This window comes from Sminthopsis crassicaudata, chromosome 3 (assembly GCF_048593235.1).
Source record: "Sminthopsis crassicaudata isolate SCR6 chromosome 3, ASM4859323v1, whole genome shotgun sequence".
NCBI classification, from domain to species: domain Eukaryota; kingdom Metazoa; phylum Chordata; class Mammalia; order Dasyuromorphia; family Dasyuridae; genus Sminthopsis; species Sminthopsis crassicaudata.
In genome coordinates this window covers 174633960-174660245 of record NC_133619.1, presented here as the reverse complement: position 1 = coordinate 174660245, position 26286 = coordinate 174633960, and the positions used below count along the sequence as shown (strand labels likewise).

At 34.1% G+C, this 26286-nt stretch overlaps 1 protein-coding gene across 2 annotated transcripts in view; it reads right to left on the bottom strand.

Annotated features, from left to right (window-relative positions):
• CFAP97D2 (CFAP97 domain containing 2) overlaps positions 1–26286 on the bottom strand; it is a 43285-nt gene that overhangs the window by 7533 nt on the left and 9466 nt on the right. Inside the window, exons 2-4 of one of the 2 annotated variants that reach the window (XM_074299615.1) lie at positions 19807–20030; positions 10747–10827; positions 9544–9665 (exon numbers count right to left, since the gene is read on the bottom strand). In XM_074299615.1, the coding sequence (XP_074155716.1) occupies positions 9544–9665; positions 10747–10827; positions 19807–19965 (362 nt within the window). In that variant the 5' untranslated portion in view covers positions 19966–20030. The remainder of the gene's footprint in view (positions 1–9543; positions 9666–10746; positions 10828–19806; positions 20031–26286) is intronic. The other variant, XM_074299616.1, reaches the window with a different exon arrangement.

Genomic DNA, 26286 nt, shown 5'->3' with positions numbered 1-26286 from the left:
CTTTGCAAAAACCTTGTGTTTCAAATTTTTTATCCTTCCCTTCCTCATATCCCTTTGCCTAGACAGCAAGTAATCCAACATATGGTAAACATATTCAACTCTTCTGCACATATTTCCAAAGTTATCATGCTGTAAAAGAAAAATCAGGGGCAGCTAGGCGGTGCAGTGGATAGAGCACCAGCCTTAATTCAGAAGAACCTGAGTTCAAATCCCACTTAAGAGGTCCTAGCTGTGTGACCCTGAGCAAGTCACTTAACCCCAATTGCCTCAGCCAAAAAAAAAAATCAAACAAAAAAGGGAAAAAATGTGAAAGAAAGCAAAAAACAAGCAAACTACAGCAAAAAGGTGAACATAATAAATATTGTGATTCATAGTCAGTCCCCACAGTCCTCTTTCTGGATTCTGCAATTTATTTTTATGGATCTTTTTATGGATTTAGGAGATTTAGCTCATGGTGCTTTTTTTCTTTTGTTTCTCACCTCTTTAGGTTCTACTTAAATCTTTTTAATTGTGTGCCCTTTAAAGAAAAATCTCTTAAATGGTCTTAGTTCTTTAATTTATTTATTTAATTTATTTCACAAGTCAATATCAATATCAATATCTACTTTTTAAAAAACCTTTAGATATAAATTTAGGATATAAAACAATTTCTTTCATTATGTATTCTGTTCTTACTAAGTGATGTGATGGATAGAACACTGGACTTGAAATCAGGAAGACATATTTCTGACCTCAGATTTACTGCTATATGACCTGGACAATCACTTTAGTCTGCTTTCCTCAGCAATAAAATGAACTGGAGAAGAAAATGGCAAATGACTCCAGTATTTTTGCCAAGAAAACACCAAATGGAGTCACAAGGAGTCAGATAAAACAGAACAACGATAATAATAGCATACTGAGTTCTTGTGCCTCCATCCTCTTCCTTCTCTTCCTTCAAATTCTTCTTATTTGTTTGATGCCTCTTTTTCATGATGATTAGGCTTGGGTTTGCAGATATATTTTATTTTGAGTTCTACATTACGATTTTTGCTTTCCAGAATATACTCATGCCATTGCTTTTTTTGTGTTTTTTCTTCTAACTGGAATAGTTCTGCTACTTAAATTTGGGGGCAGCTAGGTGGAGTAGTAAATAGTATGTTAGGTCTAGAGCCAGAAAGACCTAAGATCAAATCTGGTTTCAGACATTTACTAGCTGTGTGACCCTGGGCAAGTCACTTAACCTTGTTTGTCTCAGTTTTCTCATCTGTAAAATGAGCTGGAGAAAGAAATGGAAAGGTACTCTAGTATCTTTGTCAAGAAAACCCCAAATGGGGTCATGAAGAGTAAGGCACAATATAAACAAGTGAACCACAACAAATTTCTTTTTTTTTTATAATTTTTGAAGGTCTTTCTCTAGGCTGCTTATAGATTTCATTGTTTTTACTGAGATTATTAAATTAAACCACTATGTAAATTGGAATTTGATTCCAGACCAGCAGAACATGAAAAGAGTATTGATAGCTTTAAGGTAATTACTTTGAAATTTAATCAATAATTTAAAAGAGAATTTGGAGGCCCTAAGATTGCACAGATCAGAGTTAGTTTCCTTCCCCTCCAAATTTTATAAAAAATGAGATCTCAAATTTCTCCTTTTATCCCAGTGTAGCACTCTTCCCTCTCCACCAGATCCATGCCACGTAGTGCTCCTAATTTAATTCATGGGTACATGCATTATTCTTATCCTCTTTCCCATTTTCCCATTCCTTTAATATCCCATTCTTTGTCCTCAAGGTGCCGTTTACCTCTTTCATTGCTTATCTCTGCCTTTTCTGGACATTTTGCCTCCATAATGGTCTGTACTTAATTAAATGAGTTTGCCACATAATTTCTTAAGAACATAAATTATGTCCTTTTCTGTTGAGTACCCAAAGAATCAGGCGTGCCTGCCCCTATTTAATAAATTAATTATCAATTCAGGTTCCTTAAGTATCTGAATTGTCCAATGTTCATTCAAAAGGATTTTTACCATGTCTAGATGTCTGTCATCTTTTCCTATGGATTCAATTGTAATTATTCTAAATGTACAATTTCTATGGGGGATACTGGAGGGTTGGGAGGTTTTAAAAATGTCTAATCCATCATCTTGTTGGTTTTGTGATTCTTTAATTCTAGGACTTGTTATGGGAATATAGAACTATTGTTCTAAGGCTAGAAGGTGCTCAAAAAGTCCATCCAGTCCAATACAGATGGAGAAACCAAAGTACATAATGGTTTCTTGTTCAGGATCAACAAAGTATGCATTTGAGACAGGATTTGAATGCAAGCCTTTTGACTCCAGAACCATTTCTCTTTAGAGTAGAAGAGATAAAAAATACATAATTCTCCCAAATGTCCTGATATATGCATGGGCTAGCCAATTGTTCTTTGTACTCATGGGTGAACAGTTTGGTGCCAACTATGTGCTTTTCTGTGTTAAAAGATGGCTGAACATGGTAGCCAAGAAGCAGCATAATCTTTCAACTGGAAAGAACATTAGAAATCTAGTCCAACTTCCTTATTTTACCGAGAAATTCACTGCCATTCAGAGAAGTTAAGTAATTTTCCCAGGAATCACTGATATTTCTTAACTTAAAAAATGTTATACTGATGATTGATCACTGTTAGCATAGGTGAATATTTTTTGATTCTTCATGAAATTGCTTAGTTCAAGTTGTGTGTTATAGTGACATTGGACTAGATGGTCACTATGATCCCCTCCAAGACACAGATTCTGGGATTCTTTCAGAGGGTCAGTCATTGAAATCCTTCTCTTTTTTGAAGCTACCACTTCTTCCTTGAAACCTTCCCTGAAGCCTGAAGGGACATTTCTTTCCTTGTATTTCTCTATCACTTTGTTTAGTCCCTTCTTCTGCCCTAATCACATTCAGACTTTTATTATATTTGTCTTATCCACCTTTATTAAAAGACTCCTTGAAAGTTTCCTCATCTCCTTGTAAGTCAGAGAGATTCTTTTTCATCTTCAAGCCCAATACTTTGCAGAGAGGAGGTATTTAAGAAAAGCCTATAAATCTAGATTTTAAATATGAAGAATAGCATTGCTATCAATTATGTATGCATACATACTCACAGACAGCTAGGTGATATAGTAGATAAGAGTGCTGCTTCTCATCTCCCCGAGTTCAAATCTAGCTTTAGATATTTACTAGCTGTGTAACTTAAACTTGTTTGTCTCAATTTCCTCATCTGTCAAATGAGCTGTGAAATGAAGAAAATGGCCAACCACTCCAATATCTTTATCAAGAAAACCCTAAATAGGGTCATGAAGAGTCAGACACAACTGATATGACTAATAATAGCAACAAATATAAAGTCACATCAGTATTGTCTATATTGAATTGTAATTTTGTAGTTTTCTAGCAAAAACAGCCATAAAGCTCAACTGCATCAAAGATTATCAGAAGGGAGAAGAAAGAGCATCTTTTCTATTTTTCTGGGGAAGTACACAAGCCAGTGACCTCTGTATTACAAAGGAGAAAACAGAGCACAGTGAGTGTGTGGAGCCATTTCCTGTATCATTTTTCTGACAACTATTCTGAAATGCTTTTTTATGAGGGGCAGATACCCTTATTTTTCCTCCGAGATTTGTTTTTGTTTTTGTTCTTCCTTAAAAAAAATCTCAATTATGAATTATATGTGGTAACATGGGGCTTCCTTCCCATTGCTATCTGAAGAGGGAACATATATATGTGTGTGTGTGTGTGTGTGTGTGTGTGTGTGTGTGTGTGTTTGTATGTCTAAGTTGGCATCTGAGGTGTATTTTTGTGACCTCTTGACTGAAGTCTAAAGCCAATAAAAATAAAGATATACACATACATATACATATATGAGAAAAATATATGTATACATACACATTTAATGTATGTTTTGTGATTATGCATTTTTGAAATTACTGGTGTGTCTTCCTTTTCTCTGATAATATGGAAAATCAAATCACAGTTGACTTCAATAATTTTCCTCTTCCCTTGCACTTAGCCATGTTTTCATCATAATGACTTTCATGTTCTCTCTCTACAAATGGGTCACTCTCTCCTGATGAAGAGTCCAAAGATCAGCTCCTTTGTTAAAATTAAGAGTATGTTTCACTGTATTAAAGGTTAAAGGCAGTTAGATTCAAATTGATCCAAAGGAGGGGGACTGCTTAAACCTACACAGGAAACCAGACACATTCTGTACAATATAATGACTGAAGGAGAGAGTCAAGAATAGTGGAAGTGACAATCAGTCACACAATAAATATTTAAGTATTAATATGTGCCACACATTGTACTAAGAGCAGCATATACTGTGAAAAGGTAATACAATCATAAATGGACTGTAATTCATGGAAATAATCAAGTATTCCTTTGAGGGACACAGAGCAGATGTTGCAGATCTGAGTTCCTAACCTGTGGGTTGTGAACTTGTTTAATTTATAATTGAAAAATATCTTGAGAAGGGAATCAGAACCTGCCATGGGGGTCCATGATGCTAAAAAAAGATTAAGAACACTCCACTCTTGGATATTTTAAACTCACAAATAGGCTATATTTTCTTTGACATTTTGAGGTCTGTCCTGTTCACACCAAAAACTGGAATTCAAAATGAAATTCAAACACCCATCTGACTGACAAGACATGTCAGAACCAAAAGGCTCTTAAAGAGTCCCTCGTCCTCAGCTAGAAGGATGAGTAAACCAATCATAAGCTTGCAGTGTGCCATAGATTCAATGAAATTGTCCCTATAGCCAAGTTTGGAAACCTTGATTTGATGGTAGACATTCATATTCAGCTATGTGAACTGGAGTCTTATTTCAAATGTAATGAAATCCTCTTCTGAGTCTCAGTTTTAAAATGCTCTGCAATCTTCAGGGAAAATTGTCTGGAAACTCTACAAAAGCACAAGGAACAAATGCCTCTAAAATATAGAATGATTTCTAGTTCTGACAGGATTATTGATGCCTTGGTATAATTGTTTCTATTGAACATGCCTTTAATTGAATCCAGGCCCTTTACTGACTCAGCTCTTGCTTACATGATTTCCTTTCTCCTCCTCTCTGTCTTTTATCTTCCTGAATTTATTTTTCTCCAGTAATTGTGGCCAGGCCATGACTTTTTTGTTTGTTTGTTTGTTTGTTTTCACAGTGAGAGATGAACCCATAGAACTGGCACTTATAAGTCTATGAAATTTATATCTCTGGAGATCTTTAAAAACATAAAGACTATTACGAGTACCAAATAACTAATTGTAGGGCTTTACAAATGTCCTTTTGATATGCTTTTTATCTTTAAAATTCTAGAGATTTTAGATTATTTGCATTGAAATATCTCTTAATTGTGGTATGCTGTAGGCTATGAAAAACCAAAATCAAAACCTAAACACACAAACTATCTCTCTGTTTCTGTCTGACTCTCTATATATGTATATTTATATACATATCTGTCTTTGTTTCTTTTTATCTGTCTCTTTGTGGTTCTCTGTCTTGTCTCTATTTGTCTCTGTCTTTCTCTCAAGACAGACTTGTGGCTACTGCCCCATGGATCATTTGTATTTGAGAGTTCAGAGATGAAGTATGGATAAAGATCCATTAAATAAAAGAAAAATTTTATGTGGTTCTTTTTTAGGGATGGAGTAAATTGAGATTGGGGAAAGCAAAACAAAAAGCTGATTCACAGAGATAAACAATAGAAAATATTTTCCAAATATAAGATCTAAATATTTAAGAGTAGATTAAAAAGTTGATGGAGAAAAGGCAGGGAGTTCTTCCTAAAATATCTCCCAACACCTTTAAGTAATGCCCTAAAACAAATTCTGAAGCAGCAGAATCCACAAAAGGATACGGTAAATCATGTTTTCAGTCCTAAACAACTTAACAGGTCAGCAGGAAAGGTTTGTCACTACTCAGACTCATCTCCAGCAAACCAGAAGTAGGCCTTGGAAGTGACTGAATCATCAGCAGCAACAGCTGCATCTTGAGCTTTCAACCCACATTCCGGAAAAGTTTCTAGCACTTAAGACAGGACTCTTTTCCTTTGCCCAACTTGAACACAGGTCACAATCTTGGGTGACAGATCCAGGGTGAGGAAGAAGAGTAGCCTACCAGAACTAGTAGATCCAGCCATAGTGGATCAGGGACCTTCCTCACAGTTCCAGAGCAACAAAAAGAGTGCTTGTAGTCACTCACAGACCAAAGCACAAGCCAGGAGGGTAGTAAGCAGGGTAGTAAGCATACTTCTTAAAAGATCACATCACTTTGGAAGACTGAAAACTTAAGTCTTTAGAAGTATCTCTAAAAATAGTTGTGCAAAACCCCTGAAGTTTGAGATAGTAGGCCCTACACCCTGGAAATACAATTCTACTTTAGCAAAATGAACAAAGAACAAAAAAAATTCTGTTTATAGAAAGTATCATTATGGTGATAAGGAAGATCAAAACATATATTCGGAAGACAACAAAGTCAAAGCTTCCTCATCCAAAGCCTCAAAGAAAAATATGAATTGGTCTCATACCATGGAAGACCTCAAAAAGGATGTTTAAAAATCAAGTAAGAGGCAGTAAGAGGCACAGAGAAAAAACTGGGAAGGAAAATGAAAATGATGTGAGAAAATCATGAAAAAAGTCAACAGCTAGTTCATGGAGGCACACACAAAAAATTACTGAAGAAAATAACACTTAAAAAATAGGCCAAAGAACAAAAGAGGTACACAAATTCACTGAAGAAAAGAACATCTTTAAATGTAGGATTGGCCAAATGGAAAAGGAGGTTCAAAAAAGTCACTAAAGAAAATTAATTCCTTAAAAACTAGGATTGAACAAATTGAACTCAACGATTCTATGAGACATCAAGGCACAACAAAACAAAACCAAAAGAATAAAGAAATAGAAAACAATTTGAATTATCTCAGTGGAAAAAAAATCAACTTACCTGGAAAGTAGATCCAGGAAAGACAATTTTTAAATTATTGGACTTCCTGAAAGTCATGGTTTTTAAAAAAGAAATTACAGCACAAAATAGAAATTAAGACTCCATCAATCACCTCCTGAAAGAGATCCCAAAATGAAAACTCCCAGAAATATTATAGCCAAATTCAAGTTCCAGTTCCCAAAGCAAAGAGAAAATATTGCAAAAAGCCAGAAAGAAACAATTCAAGTAAATTCAAATGCTGTGAAGTCACAGTCAGGGTAACACAAGATCTAGCAGCATCAGAGGTCTTGGAATATGATATTCTACAGGAACTAGGATTGCCACCAAGAATCACCTACTCAGCTAGACTTAAGTATGATCCTTCAGGATAAAAAAATGATTATTCAATGAAATAGAAGATTTTCAAGATTCCTGATGAAAACACCAAAGTTGAGTAGAAAATTTGACTTCTGCATATATCTTGTAAATAAAAAGCTATAATAAAGATCCGACTTTCAAGTACAAGACTCAAGAGAAGCAGAAAAGTAAACAGGAAAGAGAAATAATAAGGGACTTATGGTTAACCTGTTTGACTACATGGGGAAATGATTTTTGTAATTCCTAAGAACTTTCTCATTATTAGGGCAGTTAAAAAGAGTGTAATAGACACAAAGCATGGATATGAGTTGAATGTGATAATTATCTAAAAGAATAAAAATCAAGGGGTGAGAAAAAAGGAATATACTGGGAGAAAGAGAAGGGGAGAAGTACAATAGGTTATCTGACATAAAAGAAACATAAAAGAGCTTTTATAATGCAAAGGAAGATAGGAGAAATTATGAGAAACATTTAAACCCTACTCTCTTTGGAATTGACTCAAAGAGGGAATAACATATATACTTAATTGAGTATAGAAATCTACCTTACCCTACAGGAAAGGAGGAGAGGAGAATAAGAGAAGGGGAATTCTCATAGCAGAGAGGATGAATTAGGGAAGGTGGCAGTCAAAAGTAAAATTTTGAGGAGGGACAGGATGAAGAGAGAAAATAGAATGAATGAGAAAAATAAGATAGAGCAAAATGCATAGCAATCATAACTGTGAAAAAAATGTTGAAGCAAGTTTTTCTGATAAAGACCTCATCTCTCAAATATGTAAAGAATGAGTCAAATTTATAAAAAATAAGAGTCATTCAATCACTGGCAAAAATTTAAAAATGATAAATATGAAAAAAAAAGTTTTCAATGAAGTAATACAGCTATGTGAAAAAATGCTCTAAATCACTATTAGAGAAATGCAAATTAAAACAATTTTGAGTTACTACTTCATATGTAATAGATTGGCTAATAGGATAGGAAAGGAAAATGACAAATGTTGATGAGGATATGGGAAAATTTAAGACACCAATGCATTGCTGGAGTTCATGAGTTCAACCATTCTGAAGAACAATTTGGAAGTATGACCTAGCAATTTCACTTACTAGGTCTGTATTCCCAAAAAGATTAAAAAAAAAAAGACAAAAAAGAAAAGAATAGCTATATACAAAAATATTTATAGCAACTCTTTTCTGGTAGTAAAGAATTGGAAACTGAGGGAATGCCCAACAATTGGGAAATGGCTGAATATGTTGTGGTCTAGATTGTGATGGAATACTATTGTGCTATAAGAAATGATGAGTTAGATGCTTTCAGAAAAACCTGGAAAAACTTACATGAATTGATGCAAAATAAAATGAAGAGGAGGAAATTGTGTACAAAAACAGCAATATTGTAGGATAAATAGTGATGACTTAGCCATTCTCATTGATACAATGATCCAAGTCAACTCTAAAGTACTTATGCTGAAAAATGCTAATCCATCCCCAGAAAAAGAACTGATAAGAGTCTGAATAGAGATTGAAGGCAGCATTCATTTTAAACTTTTATTTCTTTTACTTTTTTAAAGTTCTGGTCTATATTTTCTTTTACAACATGACTATTATGGAAATATGTTTTGTGTGATTATACATTACAACCTATATCAAATAGCCTTCTCAATTAGGGAGAGGGTCACAAAGAACTTGGAATGCAATTTTAAAAATAAAAGTTGAAAAATTGTTTTTACATGTAAGGGAAATAAAATACTAACTTAAGCCCCCAAAGTGGCTCATTCCTCAAGCTCATTTTTATGCTTTTGTTTTTGCAGCTACTTAGCCATCAAATGCCCTTAATGTCATATATAATGTTATACACTTTAGGGTTGTTCCTTTGGTATATGGGAATAGTGGTGATAATGAAATGTGCTGGGGAATCTTAAAGTACTATTTAAATGTGAATTATTATTATTATCCAATGCTTATCTTTTTAGGAATTTCAAATAGAAGCAGTTCTGAGAAGTCACTATTCTGTTATTATGTTAATTTAATATTATATTCTACTATTATTATATATAATGTTCTATGAACCATTGCACAAAGAGATAAAATATTATTATTACTATATAATACTTTAAGGATCTGCAATTTCATCAATATGGGAACTCCCTCTATCAACTCAAATTATAACTTATCTCTCTTTTAGAGGAAAAGTCTTCTGGAGTTGCCTGAAGCTTTTCCTCTACTTTCCTCCCCCTTCTCCTCCCTTACCACCATCTTAGTCTGTAGTCATTTAAGATGTCACATGCATCTTGGGTCCTCATGATGAAAGCTATCCTCTCCATCAGCCAGCGATTTTCTCTGTCAATAAATCGAAGCCTTTCTGCATCCTTCTGTAGAGAAAAGATCATTTTAAAAATAGTGGAATCAGTCCCCTTTAGTAGCATCAACACTTTTGCTATAGCTATCTCTCTTATTCCCTCTACTCTGCATTTGCTTCCCTGTAATTAAAGACCCAAACATAGGTACTGAGTGCTGCAACACAAAAATCTTCAGAAATCATGGAGACAGTCATAGAGGGAAGTTTTTCAAATGAATCCTCTGTGACTCCAAATGCACCAAAATGAAGACTATCTTTATGCTTTGAATAGAAGTTAAAAGCAAAGGAATGTGATAATACTAGGTCACACTTCAATAATACTGAGATATAATAATGGCAATGGAGAGAAAAGCAAGTATCCATAGGAAAGATTTCACAGGGTTCCAAAGCAAAAAAAAAAAAAAATTGAGGCCAAAAGAGAGGGCTAGCCTTTTATTACATGTCTGACTTTTTAGAATTCAGAAATGCTGCCTTGCATTGCTCTGAGTTGGTTATTTGCATTTTATCCCATCCACTTAAGACTACTTCTTGGTTCCTGCTTTTATTTTTCTCTTTAAAATGAACTCATACTACTTTTTAACAATCATCACCATTAACTCCAACATATAGAGGCAATACAATTTAAGAACAAAGAAACAAACAAATGAAAATCTCAAACTACAACATTTTGATTTTATGACCAGATATAATTATCTGAGTAACCCCTACCACACCTACTCCCTACATAATTTCTTTAAAAATTAGTTAAGTGGTGAAAATTACTCTAATTTTTAGAATTGGTAGTTTACTTAGCTAACAGGAATAGTTGTTTAAAAATCATTTTTCTATTGCTATATTTCTTCTATCTCCCTTGTAATTTTAAAAAATTAATAATAAGATGAGGGCTAATGCTAAGAAAAAAGGAGGATTTCTAGTACAAGTGACCTTTTGGCTCTATTCAGGAACAAGTGAGGTTAAAATGGTTTTTCCAATTGTGTCCTTTCTATAAAAATATGATTTAAAAACCAGCTATTATGCCTGACCTTTAAAAGTTCCTGAGTTTCCAGGTGACTTTTTGGTTTACTATTAGCCTAGAGAAATTACCCTATAGATACCTTGAATTTCTTTAAATTGAGTTGAACATGGTTGTAGATCACAGGAGGACCACAATCCACAGTAGCTTTGGCAGTTTCAACCTGTAGCAGAAAATGAACATTTTTATTCTAGTTACAGACTGATAAAATAAAATCTACTAAGATTTGTAGCTATGCTATTATTAGAAATGGAATCACAGTTTTTTTCTCCTAAAAAATGTTACCAGCATTGACAGGGGAGTGGGTGGAGAAGTCACCTCGTAGTTTAGAGAGTCAATTATTTGATTTTCAGTGTAAGTATTCAAACTTCAAAAATAGGCAAAGACTACAAATCAGGACTTGGTTTGTTCTTTTGTCGATTGTCCAAACTTAAGAAAGTAATGGAGATTTGATTATGCATATGCAAGTTAATCTTAAAAGTGTCTTAGAAGGTTTGTTTTTCTTCAGAGAGCATCTGCCAGCGCTGCTTCCTCTTCCCGTTATTGAACTACCAGTTGTTCTGATCTTTATCTTGCCATTGGACTCAAATGGCTCTGGAGGGAAAAGTGAGGCAGATGACCTTGCACAGCCCTCCCTCACTTAAACCCAAAACATTTTCACAGGGAGGCATCACCTCCCTGATGTCATGGTCCTCTGAAAACAGAAGGACAAACAACTCTCTCTACCAGTGGAGATCTAACCTCTTCTAGTCACTCAGTCAAATAGCATTAATTAAGCTCTCCTAAGTGCTGGGGATACAAAGACACACAGAAAGTGGTCATTGCTCTCAAGAAGTTCACCACTGGAAGAGGGAAACACAATATACAAAGTACATTTGCAGTACCTTTATAGAAGTTTTTATGAGGTGCTAGAGGAAAACAATACAAAAGCCCTCCTCATGCCAACCTTTCTGGTGATGATCCTTTCTTCCACCTAGTTCTTGGAAGAAAGAAACATAACCCATGAATGACCCTATCCTCCAAATCTTTCTGGTTTGGTAGGACAAGCAAAGGCTTCTGAAAGCGTATATCAAGTCGCTGCCAAGTAGAGGAAAATCTGTTTGTATGTGTGTGAATGTATACAAAAAGAGAAAACAGAATATATCCTAAACAGTTGAGAGATATATTTTTATATGGACCCACACATATATAACACGCAAATATAGGTTACTACAGTTTTTCATACTATCAGTGATTTCACTGGTGTAGGGAACTTCTGGTGAGATGACTCCCTCTACTAATGCAGATCTATAAAAGGGCTGCAGTGTAAGTTTTAGACAGTGGTCTCAAAGGCTGCAAGGTTAAATGACTTACTGCAAGCCACACAACTATTCTCTAGATCGTCCCCACCTAGAGGTTTTTAATTCATAGTCATATGAATGCTGCTTCTTGATGAAAGAATATTTACACATCATTATTCATCATCTCAACTGTACCATATCAACTTAAAGCTAAAATTATTGAAAAGAATTATTAATGAGCTAATGATTTCATTCAATATCTCAAGGTCACTTTGAGGACATGGGAAGGCCATAAATGACTCATTACATTAGGGAGGGTAAAATAAATTGTGTTATTGTTTTAAAATGACGAATCCAGTGAAAATAAAAGACTTCCTTGCTAATGATCATTTCTATTTCACTGTGTATTTCCAAAAGTCACTAATTAGGGATGGTAACATTGACCTATTTTAAATTCTAGGTCTTCAAGTAAACAGCCTTAACTTTGTTAATAGCAAAACAAACAGGTATCAGTAGAGTTTCAATTTGAGGAATTTACAAATAAAGGGATTAATTAGAATTTAAGAACATCCAATATGTTACACAGCTGGGGGGTTGATGGGAATTACTTGAGTACTAAAAAGCAGGCCTTTGAAGCAGTTCCCCTAGTGTTCTTAAGGTTTTGTTTTACGGATTGATGGTAGCCAATTTGGCTGAGGAGCAAAAACTAGAATATTCAGAGCCTCTGTCAAGGAAGGACAACCAGAAATAAAGGTAAAGAATTTTCAAAAGACTACATACATTAAGTAAATGAGTTCCACTGATACAACTTTACAAAAAGGTTTGAATCTTAATGGGGTTACTTACATGTTGTATGACCTTGGGCAAATAACTGTCTATGCCTCAGTTAACTCTTCTGTAAAATGAAATTATTATACTACATAACCTTCTCAAATGATTTTACAAGTCTTTTATACAATATAATATAACTATATATAGAATGTTGCCTTGGGGCAAATAATGTTCTAAAAATCTGGGGCTAGAAAGTGAAGTTCTAATCTTAGAAACCTGTCTGTAGGGATATTCTCTAATGAGTTGCAAAGAATAGTTTTCTTGTTTTGTTGTTCTTGTTGTTGTTATAGTGGCTATTTTTTTTTAAAGAAACCACAAATTTGGCAGCATCAGAGCCAAAATAAGATTCAATATTTTTGCAAGATAAAAGCCCTGGTTACCAGAATGCATAAGTAACAGGGCATAAATGCCCTGATGGGAGAATTAGGGCCCTTCCCCACTGCCAAAGGCCTATTTGGCAGTAGCTGAGTTAAAGAAAAAAAGGAAAATCAAGTCTAGGATCGAAAGGAATTTGTTTTTTTACCTATGAGACTAATCTTCTCTGTGAAAGTGGATAGAGAACTATCCTAGAGTCTATCAGACTCAAGCCCCTAAGGATCCTGTGGGATCCTGAGAAAGTCAAATGTTATTTCATCATTAGATTTAGCCTCAAAAGCAAATGTCTAGTATGGGATCCCTATTTTCCCTTTTTTAATCTTATGATTACTATCAGAAACTTGTACAAAGTTTAAAAATTGCACATATATGCATACACACAAACCAAATATACAATTCAAATTCAGCCCAACATACTTCGCAAATAAATCTTTCATAGTTGTGCTCCTAAAGCCTTAGGCACTATATTTCATATATAATAGAAAAGGAATACTAAGTTTAGATGAGCTATGGAGATAGCCTAAATTGTTTCCTGTCTTGCGTATAAGCCTCAGTTTCTACTTTCTTTGTTCTTGAGGCTAAATTAGTATTAATTTATATTTTTGAAGGGACTCATCTTCACTTTATCAAGGAAGCCAATAGAGAAGAAGGGGTAGGTATAATAGAATTTTAGTTTCCTCAAAAACTTTTCAACAATATAAGTCTACAGAGATTTCTGTATTAAAAAATCATTAAATGCTGCCCAGTTTTACATCTTTGTAGTTAAGTAAGAGGAAATGGGATTAAAATGTATGGAGAGAATTCAATTTTATGTAATGAGAGTGTTTTGCCTGTAATTTTAAAGGTCACCAGTTCATCAAATTTCAGTAGTCGTTTTCTAGACCTATGTTTTAAAACAATATTGTCCTTTTATTGTTGTGATTTACATTATATCTTATTCCCCCTACTGCACTTTAAACTCAAAGAGTTTAAGATTCAGAGCTAGCTGAATTGGCAGAGAAGCAACTTAAGGGTGGGCAAGAAAGACAGTTATCTAGGGGCATAACATGTAGGAAAACCCTATCTAAATTTTGTGTTCCACTCCCCCCTTCCCAAAATACACATACAGTAAGTACTTAATAAATATGCTTATACTGAGTTCCTAGGTAGACATAGTAAAAGTTCAAAGACAATAGACCAAAAAGAATTCTGTCTTTGGTAGATGATTTAAAAGGTTTTTTCAAAACTTTTTTTATTTTCAAAACATATGCATAGATAGTTTTAAACATTCAATCTTGCAAACCTTTTGTTCCAATTTTTTAAAGAAATTGGCATTCTGTAGACGAGCACAATAAAGTTAAAAGATTCACATAGCCAATGTTATCTTGAAGATTTAAGATTTTAAGATTTAAGAGTGATCTCTGACTTAATACAAAGACAATTCTCCCACTCCTCTGACCATCTATGCTTTGCTAAGAAGCCAAATCTATGTTCCAATTTTTTTGTTAAACGTGCAATTCTTCTATACACATTTCCATAATTATCATGTTGTACAAGAAAAATCAGATCAAAAAGGAAAAAATGAAAAAGAAAACAAAAATCAAGCAAATAACAGCAAAAAATGAAAATAATATGTTGTGATCCACCCTCGACCACCATAGTTTTCTCTCTGGTTCTATCACAAGACCATTGGAATTGGTCTGAATCACTTTGCTGCTGAAAAAACGCCAAGTCTATCACAGTTGATCATCACATAATCTTCTTATTGCTGTAGACAACGTTCTACTCACTTCACTCAGTATCGGTTCATGTAACTCTCTCCAGGCCTCTCTGAAATCATTCTGTTGATTGTTTCTTATAAAACAATAATATTCCATAACATTCATATACCATAACTTATTCAGCCATTCTCCAATTGATGGGCATCTACTTAGTTTCCAGTTTCTGGCCACTATGAAAAGGGCTAGCACAAACATTTTTGCACATCTGGATCCTTTTCCCTTTTTAATGATCTCTTTGGGATACAGACCCAGTAGTGACACTGCTGGATGAAAGCATATGCTTAGTTTGATAGCCTTTTGGGCATTGTTCCATATTGCTCTCCAGAATGGTTGCATCAATTCACAACTTGGTGGACAATTTTTGATGATCTAAATTGAGGATACTACTGGGAAACTTAGAAAATTGTAAGCTTTTTAAGAACAGGAATGATTTTATATTTTACATCTTTGCATGCATATAGCTTGTACTCAAATATTCAGAGTGGAAGTTAAGAAGAATATAAAGGAAACCTTTCTTTTCCTCCCTCTTCCAGCTGTTAATGCTAACTTTTTCAAACTGACATGCATATATTTGTCTTTTGACTTGGTATTGGCATCAAGTAGAATATAAACTACTTAACTATTTCTAGTTTTGTCTTTATAGTGCTTTACATTTTAATAAATGCTTACTGGATTGAGTTAAACTAGATTGGATTGCTGATATCTTAAGTAATACCTTTTTCTGTTGCAAGATAGGGGGACTGGGAGGAGTTATACATATTTTAGAAAATGTTTGAATTAACTGAAGCTGTGATTATTCTGACTTTCTGTAGTATTGGATACATGAACATAAAACTCATGTATGTGTTATATAAAAATATATTCTTTGTAAATTGCTCTGGATGTCACTCTGGGATACAACAATGATGAAATCCTCATTGGTTTTATGACAAATCAGATTTTCCTTTCAGGTGAAACTGACTTTATAAGAAACACAAGGTAGATAGATGGTATAGCAGATAAAGGGCTGAGCCCAAAGTCATGAAGACCTAAATTCAAATTTAGTAAGTGTGTGATCTTGGGGAAGTTATTTAACCTTTGTCTACCTTAATGTAATCTTAATTGTAAGATGGGGATAATAATAGCACCCACCTCTTATGGTTGTGATATGAATCAAATGAAATGATATTGTAAAATGCTTAGCATTAAGGACACATAGTAGGCATTTAATAAATGCTTGTTTCTTTATTTCTTTCCCGGAATGCATTTTTTCCTCAAGCCCACCTCTCAGAATTCTTAATTTCTTTCACACTCAACTAAAAGCTAGTTCTATGTTGATGCACTAGTACAGCACAGTAGTAACTCTAGATTCTTGAAGGCCATGCCAGTGGGGCACGAGGGGATACATATCTTTGACAGGCAAAGCCTATAGGGTCCCTTTCAGTTATGCTTTTTTCATAAAATGAAAAGCACAAAATAAAACACAAAGTATTACAAATAAGTGGTTATAAAATATATATTTAAAAAGATCACAGACCCCAAGTTAAGAACTTTTGTTCTAGAGTAAAAGTTTCAAGTATGAATCCAGTAATGAGCTAAATTTCTTTTGTCTGAGGTTCAGAGAGGCTCATCACAAAGCTGATAATCTTTTTTAGTTGTAGCAGCTCTCAAAGACCATCAAGTTATTCAGGCTTGTCACCTATATCAGTGGAGAAGATCCTCTTACTTGATGAAATTAAAGATTCACTAAGTATTGAAGTATCTGGTTGGTACTCCTTTAATCCACCTAATTTTTCTCAATGTACATTACTTGAAGGCAAATATGTTTGCTTGTTTTTATTCCCAGCACATAGTAGGGATTTTAAAATATTTATTTGGTTGAACTGAAATGATAGTTTAAAAAGTACTCTTACTTGGGATAGGGCATGGAATGGTATTTAGCTTTATGATTTTATGGTTCTTGAAGCTTGATTACAATGCATACTCTAGCAGGTAACAGTAAAAAAGACAGCCTGGTGTGTGCCATTAGGCTTTAATTTGTGTATGACCTTTTCTTTAGTGAATTAATGAGAAAGGATTGGGAATTATGCCAACAGCTGAAAGGTAGAAGAAAAGGGTTAATCCTTAAAAATATAAAAACCAAAAAACAAACACAATATTTTTAGCCCACTAAAAGTCCTGTCAGTCTGTGATCTTAGAAACTGATAAGAGAGAAAACCTTTCTTTCATTCTTCTACTATGGTAGGGAATAATATTATCCCCTTAACCCCTGGGGTAAGTGAGCTTTCTCTAATAGTCTATTGACATTATGAGTTATCATAGATTTTCTGGTGTATCTGTCAAGTACAGATCCATGACATTCTGAATTGTCAGAAAATTGGGCTGATTCATTATATATATCATCGTTGAACAATAACCTTGTTGGATAGGCTCTTAGTTTTATTATTTCTCTTGAAGAAACTAACATCTAGTCCACCAACATGAGTTTCCCAAAACCTAGCAGCATTTCTCTGGTGATAAACCTGAAATAGGAAATGACAGTGAAGAAACCTGTTTTATTGGTAGTCCACAACTCAAACTGTTCTGAAAATTTGTTCAGAGGTCAGCTGTTTGGAATATAGAACGACTTTATCCATGGAAACACTGTTGTCATTGGTGATTAGGTCAACAGGCTGGCTGTAACAGTGTTGTCTCCAGAAGCTGCCGATTGCTCTCTGGGAGGAGATCTGCTGTGTCAACTCAAATCTCTCGGACAGATTCTTCTTCCTGTAGAGAGCCGTTGTCTCCAGACAGGTGCCGTTAACTCTGGTCCAGAGAAGTGACTTCCCTTCCTGCAGAGAGCCGCCACCAGCCTGGACTAGAGCAGAGATTCTCTTTTCCTCCAGAGCTGCCCTCTTTTATCCTCCCAGAGAATGGGCGTGGGATAATTCAAGGGCTTCTGGGAAAAATTACTTCAACCAATGAACTTGCTCCTCCTAAGCATGCAAGCTCTTCCCCAGGAAAGGCCAGAACTAGAGAATTGTCAAAGTACCGACTTAGCACTTAGTAAGAACCTAACAGCTGGCCACAAAAGTGGTCACACCAAATGCTCTAGAAACTTTATTTATTATTATCAGATTTGTTTTGTCTTCTGGGTAGGGAGCTTCTGGTGAGAAACTTCTATGTTAGAGTGTGTTACATAGCCAGTATCAAAGATATTAAATTCAGAGCCTAAATTCAGTCCTTGTTTAGGCAAACTTTATGCCATTTTGTCTCTTTATAGAAACTTGCATCTATTACATTGTTTCTGTGGGAAAAATCTATTTGGAGCTCCAAATGAAAAGATAGTGTATTAAGAACACTCCTTTGTATTCCTCAATGTGATTGGATAATGGGAGCAAATGCCTTTCTTTTGTACAGCCACCATGGTGACCCAAGCAGGGAAAGTATTTTCCTGACACACCTGTGATACACTTTGATAAGTGTTGGCAATGACTGCCCTTCACAAGTGGGCAGAATGATACAGAAGTATGGTGACCTAGGGTATCAATGACTGCTCTGCCATCACTTGATACATAGTCTTGAACAAGTCACATCTCCTTCAGCCTCAGTTTCCTCATCTAGGTATTTAAGGATTGAATTAGATCATTTCTAAAGTCTCCTTCAGCTCTGTCATTTTGTGATTTCACTCTACACAATTTTATATTATTTCTTTCTTTAAATCCTTCATAGGGCATTTGATAAAGGAACCATACATGTACAATATATTCTAAAACATATCATATTTAAAACTACAACATATTTAATGGAGATTGAATTAAATAGTCAATATATATACAATAAAACTTATGGGACGTGGTGCTAAAAAGTTCTAAAACTTTGGCTAAAATTACTTGGAAAATAATATTTCAAAAATATTGTTTGGTAAGTTCCTTCTGCTATCCTTGTAGCAGGGGAGGAAACCATGTTCTTTAATGAAATGCAGTATATATAATTAAAAAGACTTGACAAGTTTTGAACATATCACTTTACTAGCATTACAGTCATAAAAGAAACTATCCTGTGAAAAGCTATTAGTAGGAGACCTTAACCATTTTTGTGACATGGACCCTGCTAGCCTACTGATTCTCAGAATAGTACTTTTAATATGTATAAAATAAAATAGACAGTAGGAGTCAATCATATTAGAATACGATTATCATTTTTTAAAAAGTTCATGGACCCAGGTTAAGAATTCCTACCAAAATGTTACTTTCAAGTACCATGGGTGAGGAGCCAAGTCCCATTTTTTTCAGAGATCATTATAACTTTGATGAATGTTGCCAGTAGACTTCCTCATTCCCTAGTGGTTGAGTTGAACTATTAACTTATTTAACTGTTGTTGATCAGAGGCTTTGGATATATATTTATTTCTTTCATGTAGCTAATTTCTGTTCCTTCCTCTTGACATTTGTATCTTTTTCGATCCAGAATTCTAGATTTGATAAAAAAATGACTCCCTGTTCTAATGAATCAAAGGGATACACAAGGAGTCCCAGTTTGAATAACAGAACAAAATTTCCTAACAGTGAAACCAATTAGATAGTGGGAAAGTGTTTCCTGAGAAAATGTAGTAGAATCCCTCCCTCCTTGCCAGCATACTCAGATACATCCAGGATATGGCAGTCAAAACTGTGCTGTGAAGAAACTAACAGTGTTAGAGAGATAGATATGAACTCAAGAGTTTCCATCAGCCTTGAGTCTGTAGTCTGGATAATGAAAGAATGAACCAAAGACTGCTGTCTGATAGTTAACTAGATGATGGTACTTAATAAGCTTTTCTCCCTATAAACTCTTATTTATGAAATAATAAAGAACTAATGCTCATTTGGATCTGAAAATAACTACTTATCTATCAAATTCATATATACTCAACCACAAGGTTAAAATTGTGCCTACCTTTCTCCTGTGGTCTCTGTAGGCTCTCTCCCATGATTTCTGGCAGATTATATTGTCAAAGTAATTAAACAGAGGGCAGCAGGGTCGATGCATTTTAAACCGTTTGATGGGTCCCTTCCCCTCTTCAGACAGAGGTATCACTTTAACACAAAATTTCATGCAAAGCCCTGGAGACCGTAATTGTGTTTACAGATCATCACATGGTAGTTGTCATGCCATCTAAGCTAAAGAAAAAAAAGAATAGTTGGTATAGTATTTCAAACAAAATGGCAAAGAAGAAATGAATTTCAAAGGGATTGCAAAGGGATAGTTTCTCAATAGTACTTGAATAGAAAGAGAAATTCCATTTTGTTTACCACTTTTTCCATTTGCCCATTGGCTAAAGGAAGAAAATATACCAGATTAATAATTTTCCTTTTCCCTCCTTTCCCCTTTCCTTTTTCCCCTCTCCCCTCCCCTTCTTTCCTCTCTTCTCTTCTTTTCTCCTCTCCTTTTTTTGCTTTTTTTTCCTTAGTAAATCACAAAGATTTGGAAACAACTAACAACAAAAAACAGAGAATCTATAAGAATCTATAGGACATACTACCTGTGTAAAATTTTTTGCTTCTGGAAAATGATTACAAGTCAAATATTTTGGTCTCATTCACACAAAGTTTGCCTCAAACATAGTTTTGATTTTTAATATGATCAAACATTTGGATGGCAGTGAAATTATTCTATCGAGTTTTTTTTTGCCAACTGTATGCCATTCCAGAGACTCAGATATATGTGTGTTCAATTATTCCCTCTGAAGATCAAAATGAGATGGAAACATACATAAATTAATGTAGAACATGACCAAAAAAGTGGTGAGAATGGTGTAAAACTATTAAAAATAGGTTGTGATTGCTAGCTTTTTCTCACTTATAGAACTGAAATCATAAAAATTTTGAATTAGAAAAGATGCTAGGGATTATGTAGCCTAACTCCCCACTCTCTCATTTCTTTGTTTTAAAAATGGAAAGGAAATTTTCTTAAAATGGTAGTTATAGGGGCAACTAGTTGGTGCAGTATATAGAGCACTAGTCCGAGTTCAAATTTGGCTTCACCACAACACTTTCTGGCTGTGTGACCCTGGGCAACTCAATCCCAATTGCTTCAAAAAAAAAGTTATATATTTCACTTCCACAAAGGACAGATTATTAAATTAATGATATTGTGCAGTGTTGCACTGCATAGTTCCATGCATATTTTCTGGATAACTCAAATTTTAGATGATGTTTATTTGAACTATGAAGATTAAATAAAGACTAATATTCATTTTGATCCTATCTTTCCAGCTAATTTGCATATGTGAACTAAGTTTTAGACAAATACATCTTATATTCATCCCAGCTTAGAGATAAAATTTATGTTTCCCTGATACTTTTTTTTTATGGAGACAATTATATGGGGAATTTTTGTTATTATTGATCAGATATTTTTTAAGTCATATTTGACTCTTTTAGGGTTTTCTTAGCAAAAATACTGGAGTGGTTTGTCATTTCCTTTTCCAGCTCATTTTACAGATAATGAAATTGAGCAAACATGATGAAGTGATTGTCCAGGATCACACAACTAGTAAGTATCTCAGGCCAGTTTTGAACTTATGAAGATGAATCTTCCTGATTCTAGACTGAATACTTCAACTTTGGGAAGCTTCTCACTCTAGTTGACCACTACTTACGTGTGGCCAAACGGGAGGTGGAACATTTAAACATCAACATCGTGAATGTCAGTGAATTTAAGTGGATAGGAATGAGTAAATTTTAATTTAGGTGATCACAATATATACTATTGTGGGCAAGAATCCCTTATAAGAAATGGCATAGTCCTCATATTCAATAAGAGTGAGAAATGCTGTACTGCTGTATAATCTTAAAAATAACAGAATGATATCTGTTCAAAGCTAAGATTAACTATTTAGTATTACAGTAATACAAATCTATGCTCCAACCACAGATGCTTAAAGGAACAAAGGTGCTTGGTTCTAAAGTCTGTAACAATTTCTAGAAATTACATCTTCTTGCCCCTCCAAAAAGACATCACATTCATCACATGCTGGTCACAGCAAACACTTTTTAAATCTAAAAAGCACCTACACATGAAAATCACCAGATGGTCAATACTGAAATCAGACTGATTTCTCTGAAGATGAAGAAACTCTATACAGTGAGTTAAAACAAAACCCAATAGCTGACTGTAGTTCAGATCATAATAAGTTTCTTAAAGCAAGTTTTAGACTTAAATTAAAGAAAATAAGGAAAACCATTACACCATATAGATATGACCTAAATAACATCCCTTATGAATATAAAATGGAAGTAATAAATAGATCTAAGAAATTAAATCTGGCAAATAGAGTACTCAAAGAACTATGTACAAGAGGCTATCACAAAAACATTCTAGAAAAAAAGAAGAGCAAGAAAACAAAATAACTGTTTGAAAAGGCTTTACAAATAGCTAAGGAAAGAAGGAAAGTCAAAAAGACAGGAGAAAGGGAAAGGCATAACCTATATAAGTGCAGAATTCCAGAAGGACAGATAAGATTTTCTTAAAGAAGAAATGCAAAATAATAGAAGAAAACAAGAGAATGAGAAAATATAAGAAATCTCTTCAACAAAATTAGAGATAGCAAAGGAACTCTTCATGCAAAAATTGGCATGATAAAAGACAAAATGATAGGAATTGAACAGAGGTAGAAGACATTAAGAAGAGGTGTCAAGGATATACTAAATTATACAAAAAAGATCTTAATATCACCAATAACCATGACGATGTAAAGGAGGTATAAATCCTCCTTTCCTTGGGAAAGGAGTATGACAAGGCTGTATATTGTCATTTTACTCATTTAATTAATATGCAGAGCACATCATGTAATTTCCCAAGTTGGAGAAATTAAAAACTGAGATTAAGGTTGTTGGGAAAATATCAACAATCTCATATATGCATATACTATTATTCTGGTGGCCAAAAGTGAAGAAATAAGGATCCTTTAAAAGTTGGCTGTCAAAGTATGCATACTTTTTGATCCAGCAGTGGCTTTACTGGGCTTGTAACCCAAAGAGATCATAAAGAAAGGAAAAGGAACCACATGTGCAAAAATGTTTGTGGCAGCCTTTTTTGTAGTGGCAAGAAACTGGAAACTGAGTGGATCAGTTGGAAATCAGATCAATTGGAGAATGGCTGAATAAATTGTGGTATATGAAGTTATGGAATATTATTGTTCTATAAGAAATGACCAATAGGATGATTTCAGAGGCCTGGAGAGACTTACGTGAACTGATGCTAAGTGAAATACGCAGAACCAGGAGATCATTATACATGGCAACAACAAGATAATACAATGATCAATTCTGATGGAAGTGACTCTTTCCAACAATGAGATGCCAATTCCATTTATCCTGTGATGAAGAGAGCCATCTACACCCAAAGAGAGAATTGGAGGAACTGAATATGGATCACAACATAATATTCTTTTGTTGTTGTTCACTTGCATTTTGTTTTCTTACTCATTTTCTTTCTTTTTTGAGCTGATTTTTCTAATGCAGCAAGAGAATTGTATAAATAAATTGTATAAATATGTTTATACATATTGGATTTAACATATATTTTAACATGTATAACATATATTGAATTGCTTGACCATCTGGGGGGGGGGTAGGGAGAAAGAGGGAAAAATCTAAAACACAAGGCTATGCAAGAATCAATGCTGAAAAATTATCCATGCATATGTTTTGAAAATAAAAAGCTTTAAAAGAGTTCAAAGAAGGGGTCATAGAAAATTCCTTTTACTACACAAATATGGTGCAGATACATAAACTAGAGAGCGCCAAAATTAAAAGAAAATTATAGACCCATTTCCCAAATAAATGTTGATGCAAAATACTAGTTAAAGGATTATAGCAATATATCACAAGGATCATTCACTATGATCAGGTGGAATTTATACCAGGAATTCAGGGCTGATTCAATATTAGGAATCAACATTATTGATCATATCAATAACAAAACCAACAGAAGTCATATGATTATTTCAATAGATGCATAAAAAGCTTTTGACAAAATATAGCACCCATTTCTATCAAAAAACACTAGAGAGCAAAGGAATAAAGGGAGTTGACCTTAAAATGATAACTAATATTTATCTATAATCATCAACAAGCATCAGTAATAGAGATCAGGTAGAAGCCTTCTCAATACAATCAGGGATAAAGCAAAGATGCCCATTATTGCCTCTATTACTTAATATTGTATTAAAATGTTATGGCAACAAGAAAAAAATTAAAGAAATTAGTATAGGTAATGAAGAAACAAAACTATCACTCTACAAATGATATGATGGTATACTTAGAAAACCCTAGAGAACCAACTAAAAAACTACTTGAAATTATTAACAATTTTAGCAAAGTTGCAGGATACAATATAAACCCATATAAATCATCAGCATATCTATACATTACCAACAAAGTCTAGCAGCAAAAGATAAAAAATTTTTTAAAATAATGATAAACACTATAAAATAGTTGGGAGTCTACCTTCTAAGACATACCCAAGAACTATCTGAACAGTTACAAAGCACTTTTCACACAAAATTAGATAGCACTTTTCACACAAAATTAGATATAAGCAAATGGAAAAATGTTAATTCTTCATTGATAGGTCAAGTCAATATAATAAAATGATGATTCTACCTACATTAACCTATTTATTCAGTGTTATACAAATCAGATTATCAAAAACCCATTTTATAAAGTTGGGAAAAATAGTAACAAAATTAATCTAGAAGAACAAAAGCTCAAAAGCAGTCTAACTATACCGCATCTCAAATTGTATTATAAACTAGTAATTATCAAAACCATATGGTACTGGTTAAGAAATAGAGGTAGATAGTAGAAAAGATTAGGTGAACCTAGTAATTTAGTATATGATAAACCCAAAGATTCAAGCTTTTGGAGCAAAAACTTCTAGCAAAACTGGAAAACAGCACAGCAAAAACTAAGTATGGACCAACATCTCACACCATATACCAAGATAAGATCAAAATGAATATGTAATTTATACATAAAGGGTGGTACCATAAGCAAATTAAGAAATTATAGAATAGTTTATCAGTCTAATTCGTGGATAATGGAAGAATGAGGCATCAAAAAAGATATAGAGAGCATTACAAAATGTAATAATTACATAAAATTAAAAGTGTTAGGAGTCTTACAAGGTGCTAAGTCACTGGAATGGATAAAGACAATAATTATCTAACTTAGCATGGTTCAGTAAGATTGATCTGATCCTATAAGGAGATGTTATGGGCTAGAACTTGAAACAAGGTATGAAGTGGAATTGAGGAGACAATGGTTAAATCTAATTTAGCATTGATTTAATCCTACAATAAATAATGTTTCCTAGTGATGTAAGGATTGATTGGTGTGTACTCAGTGAGTAGCATATAAGCAAGAAGCTCTTAGGGCCAGAGAGGACTTCCGGAGACTCAGAGTCAGGATTCAGTCAAGGAGATTCACAAGTCGAGAAGAACGAAGGAAGACCGAGAAGTGATGGCAGCCTGTCCTGTGGAGAACACTGAAACCAAGATCCAGAAGGCCTCCAGAAAATTAGCCGAGCCCCAAGTGAAGGAGATAAGATTTGGAAAGAGACAGTAAAGGATTTGGACTCCTGGCTACACGTTTGGAATTATTAAACTGAACTGAAACTAAAGCTGCTTCTAGAAGCTCCCTAAGAAACCTACTCCTGAGAACGATTACAATTTAAAGAAAAGAACATTACATAAAAGGGTTTGCATAAACAAAACCAATGCAACCAAAATTACAAGGAAAGAAGAAAATTTGAGGGAAATTCTGTAACAAGTTTTTTCTGAAAAAAACCCTTTTCAAATATATAGTCAAATTTGTAAAAAATATAAATCATTCCCCAATTTATAAATGGTCAAAGGATATGTTAGAAAAAAAATCAAAGTTATCTATAGTCACATGAAAAAATGCCCCAAATCACTATTGATTAGAGAAATGCAAGTTAAAATAACTGTGAGGTACTACCTCATACCTCTCAGATTAAGAAATATGAGAGAAAAGGAAAATAATAAAAATGTTGGAGAAGATGTGGGAAAACTGGAACATTAATTAGTTGTGAATTGACCCAACTATCCTGGAGAACAATTTGGAAACCATGCCCAAAGGGCTATAAAACTATGCGTTACCCTTGGATCCAGAAAAATCAATTCTAGGTCTATATCCCAAAGACATCCCCCCAAAAGGAGAAAGGATCTATTTGTACAAAAATATTTATAGCAGCTCTTTTTGTAGTGGCTAAGAATTGAAAATCAAGGGAATACCCATCATTGGGGGATGACTAACTAAGCTGTGACATATGTTATGTGCTAGAAAGATCAATCAGAATAATTTCAGAAAAACCTGGAAAGATTTAAATGAACTTATGCATAATAAAGTG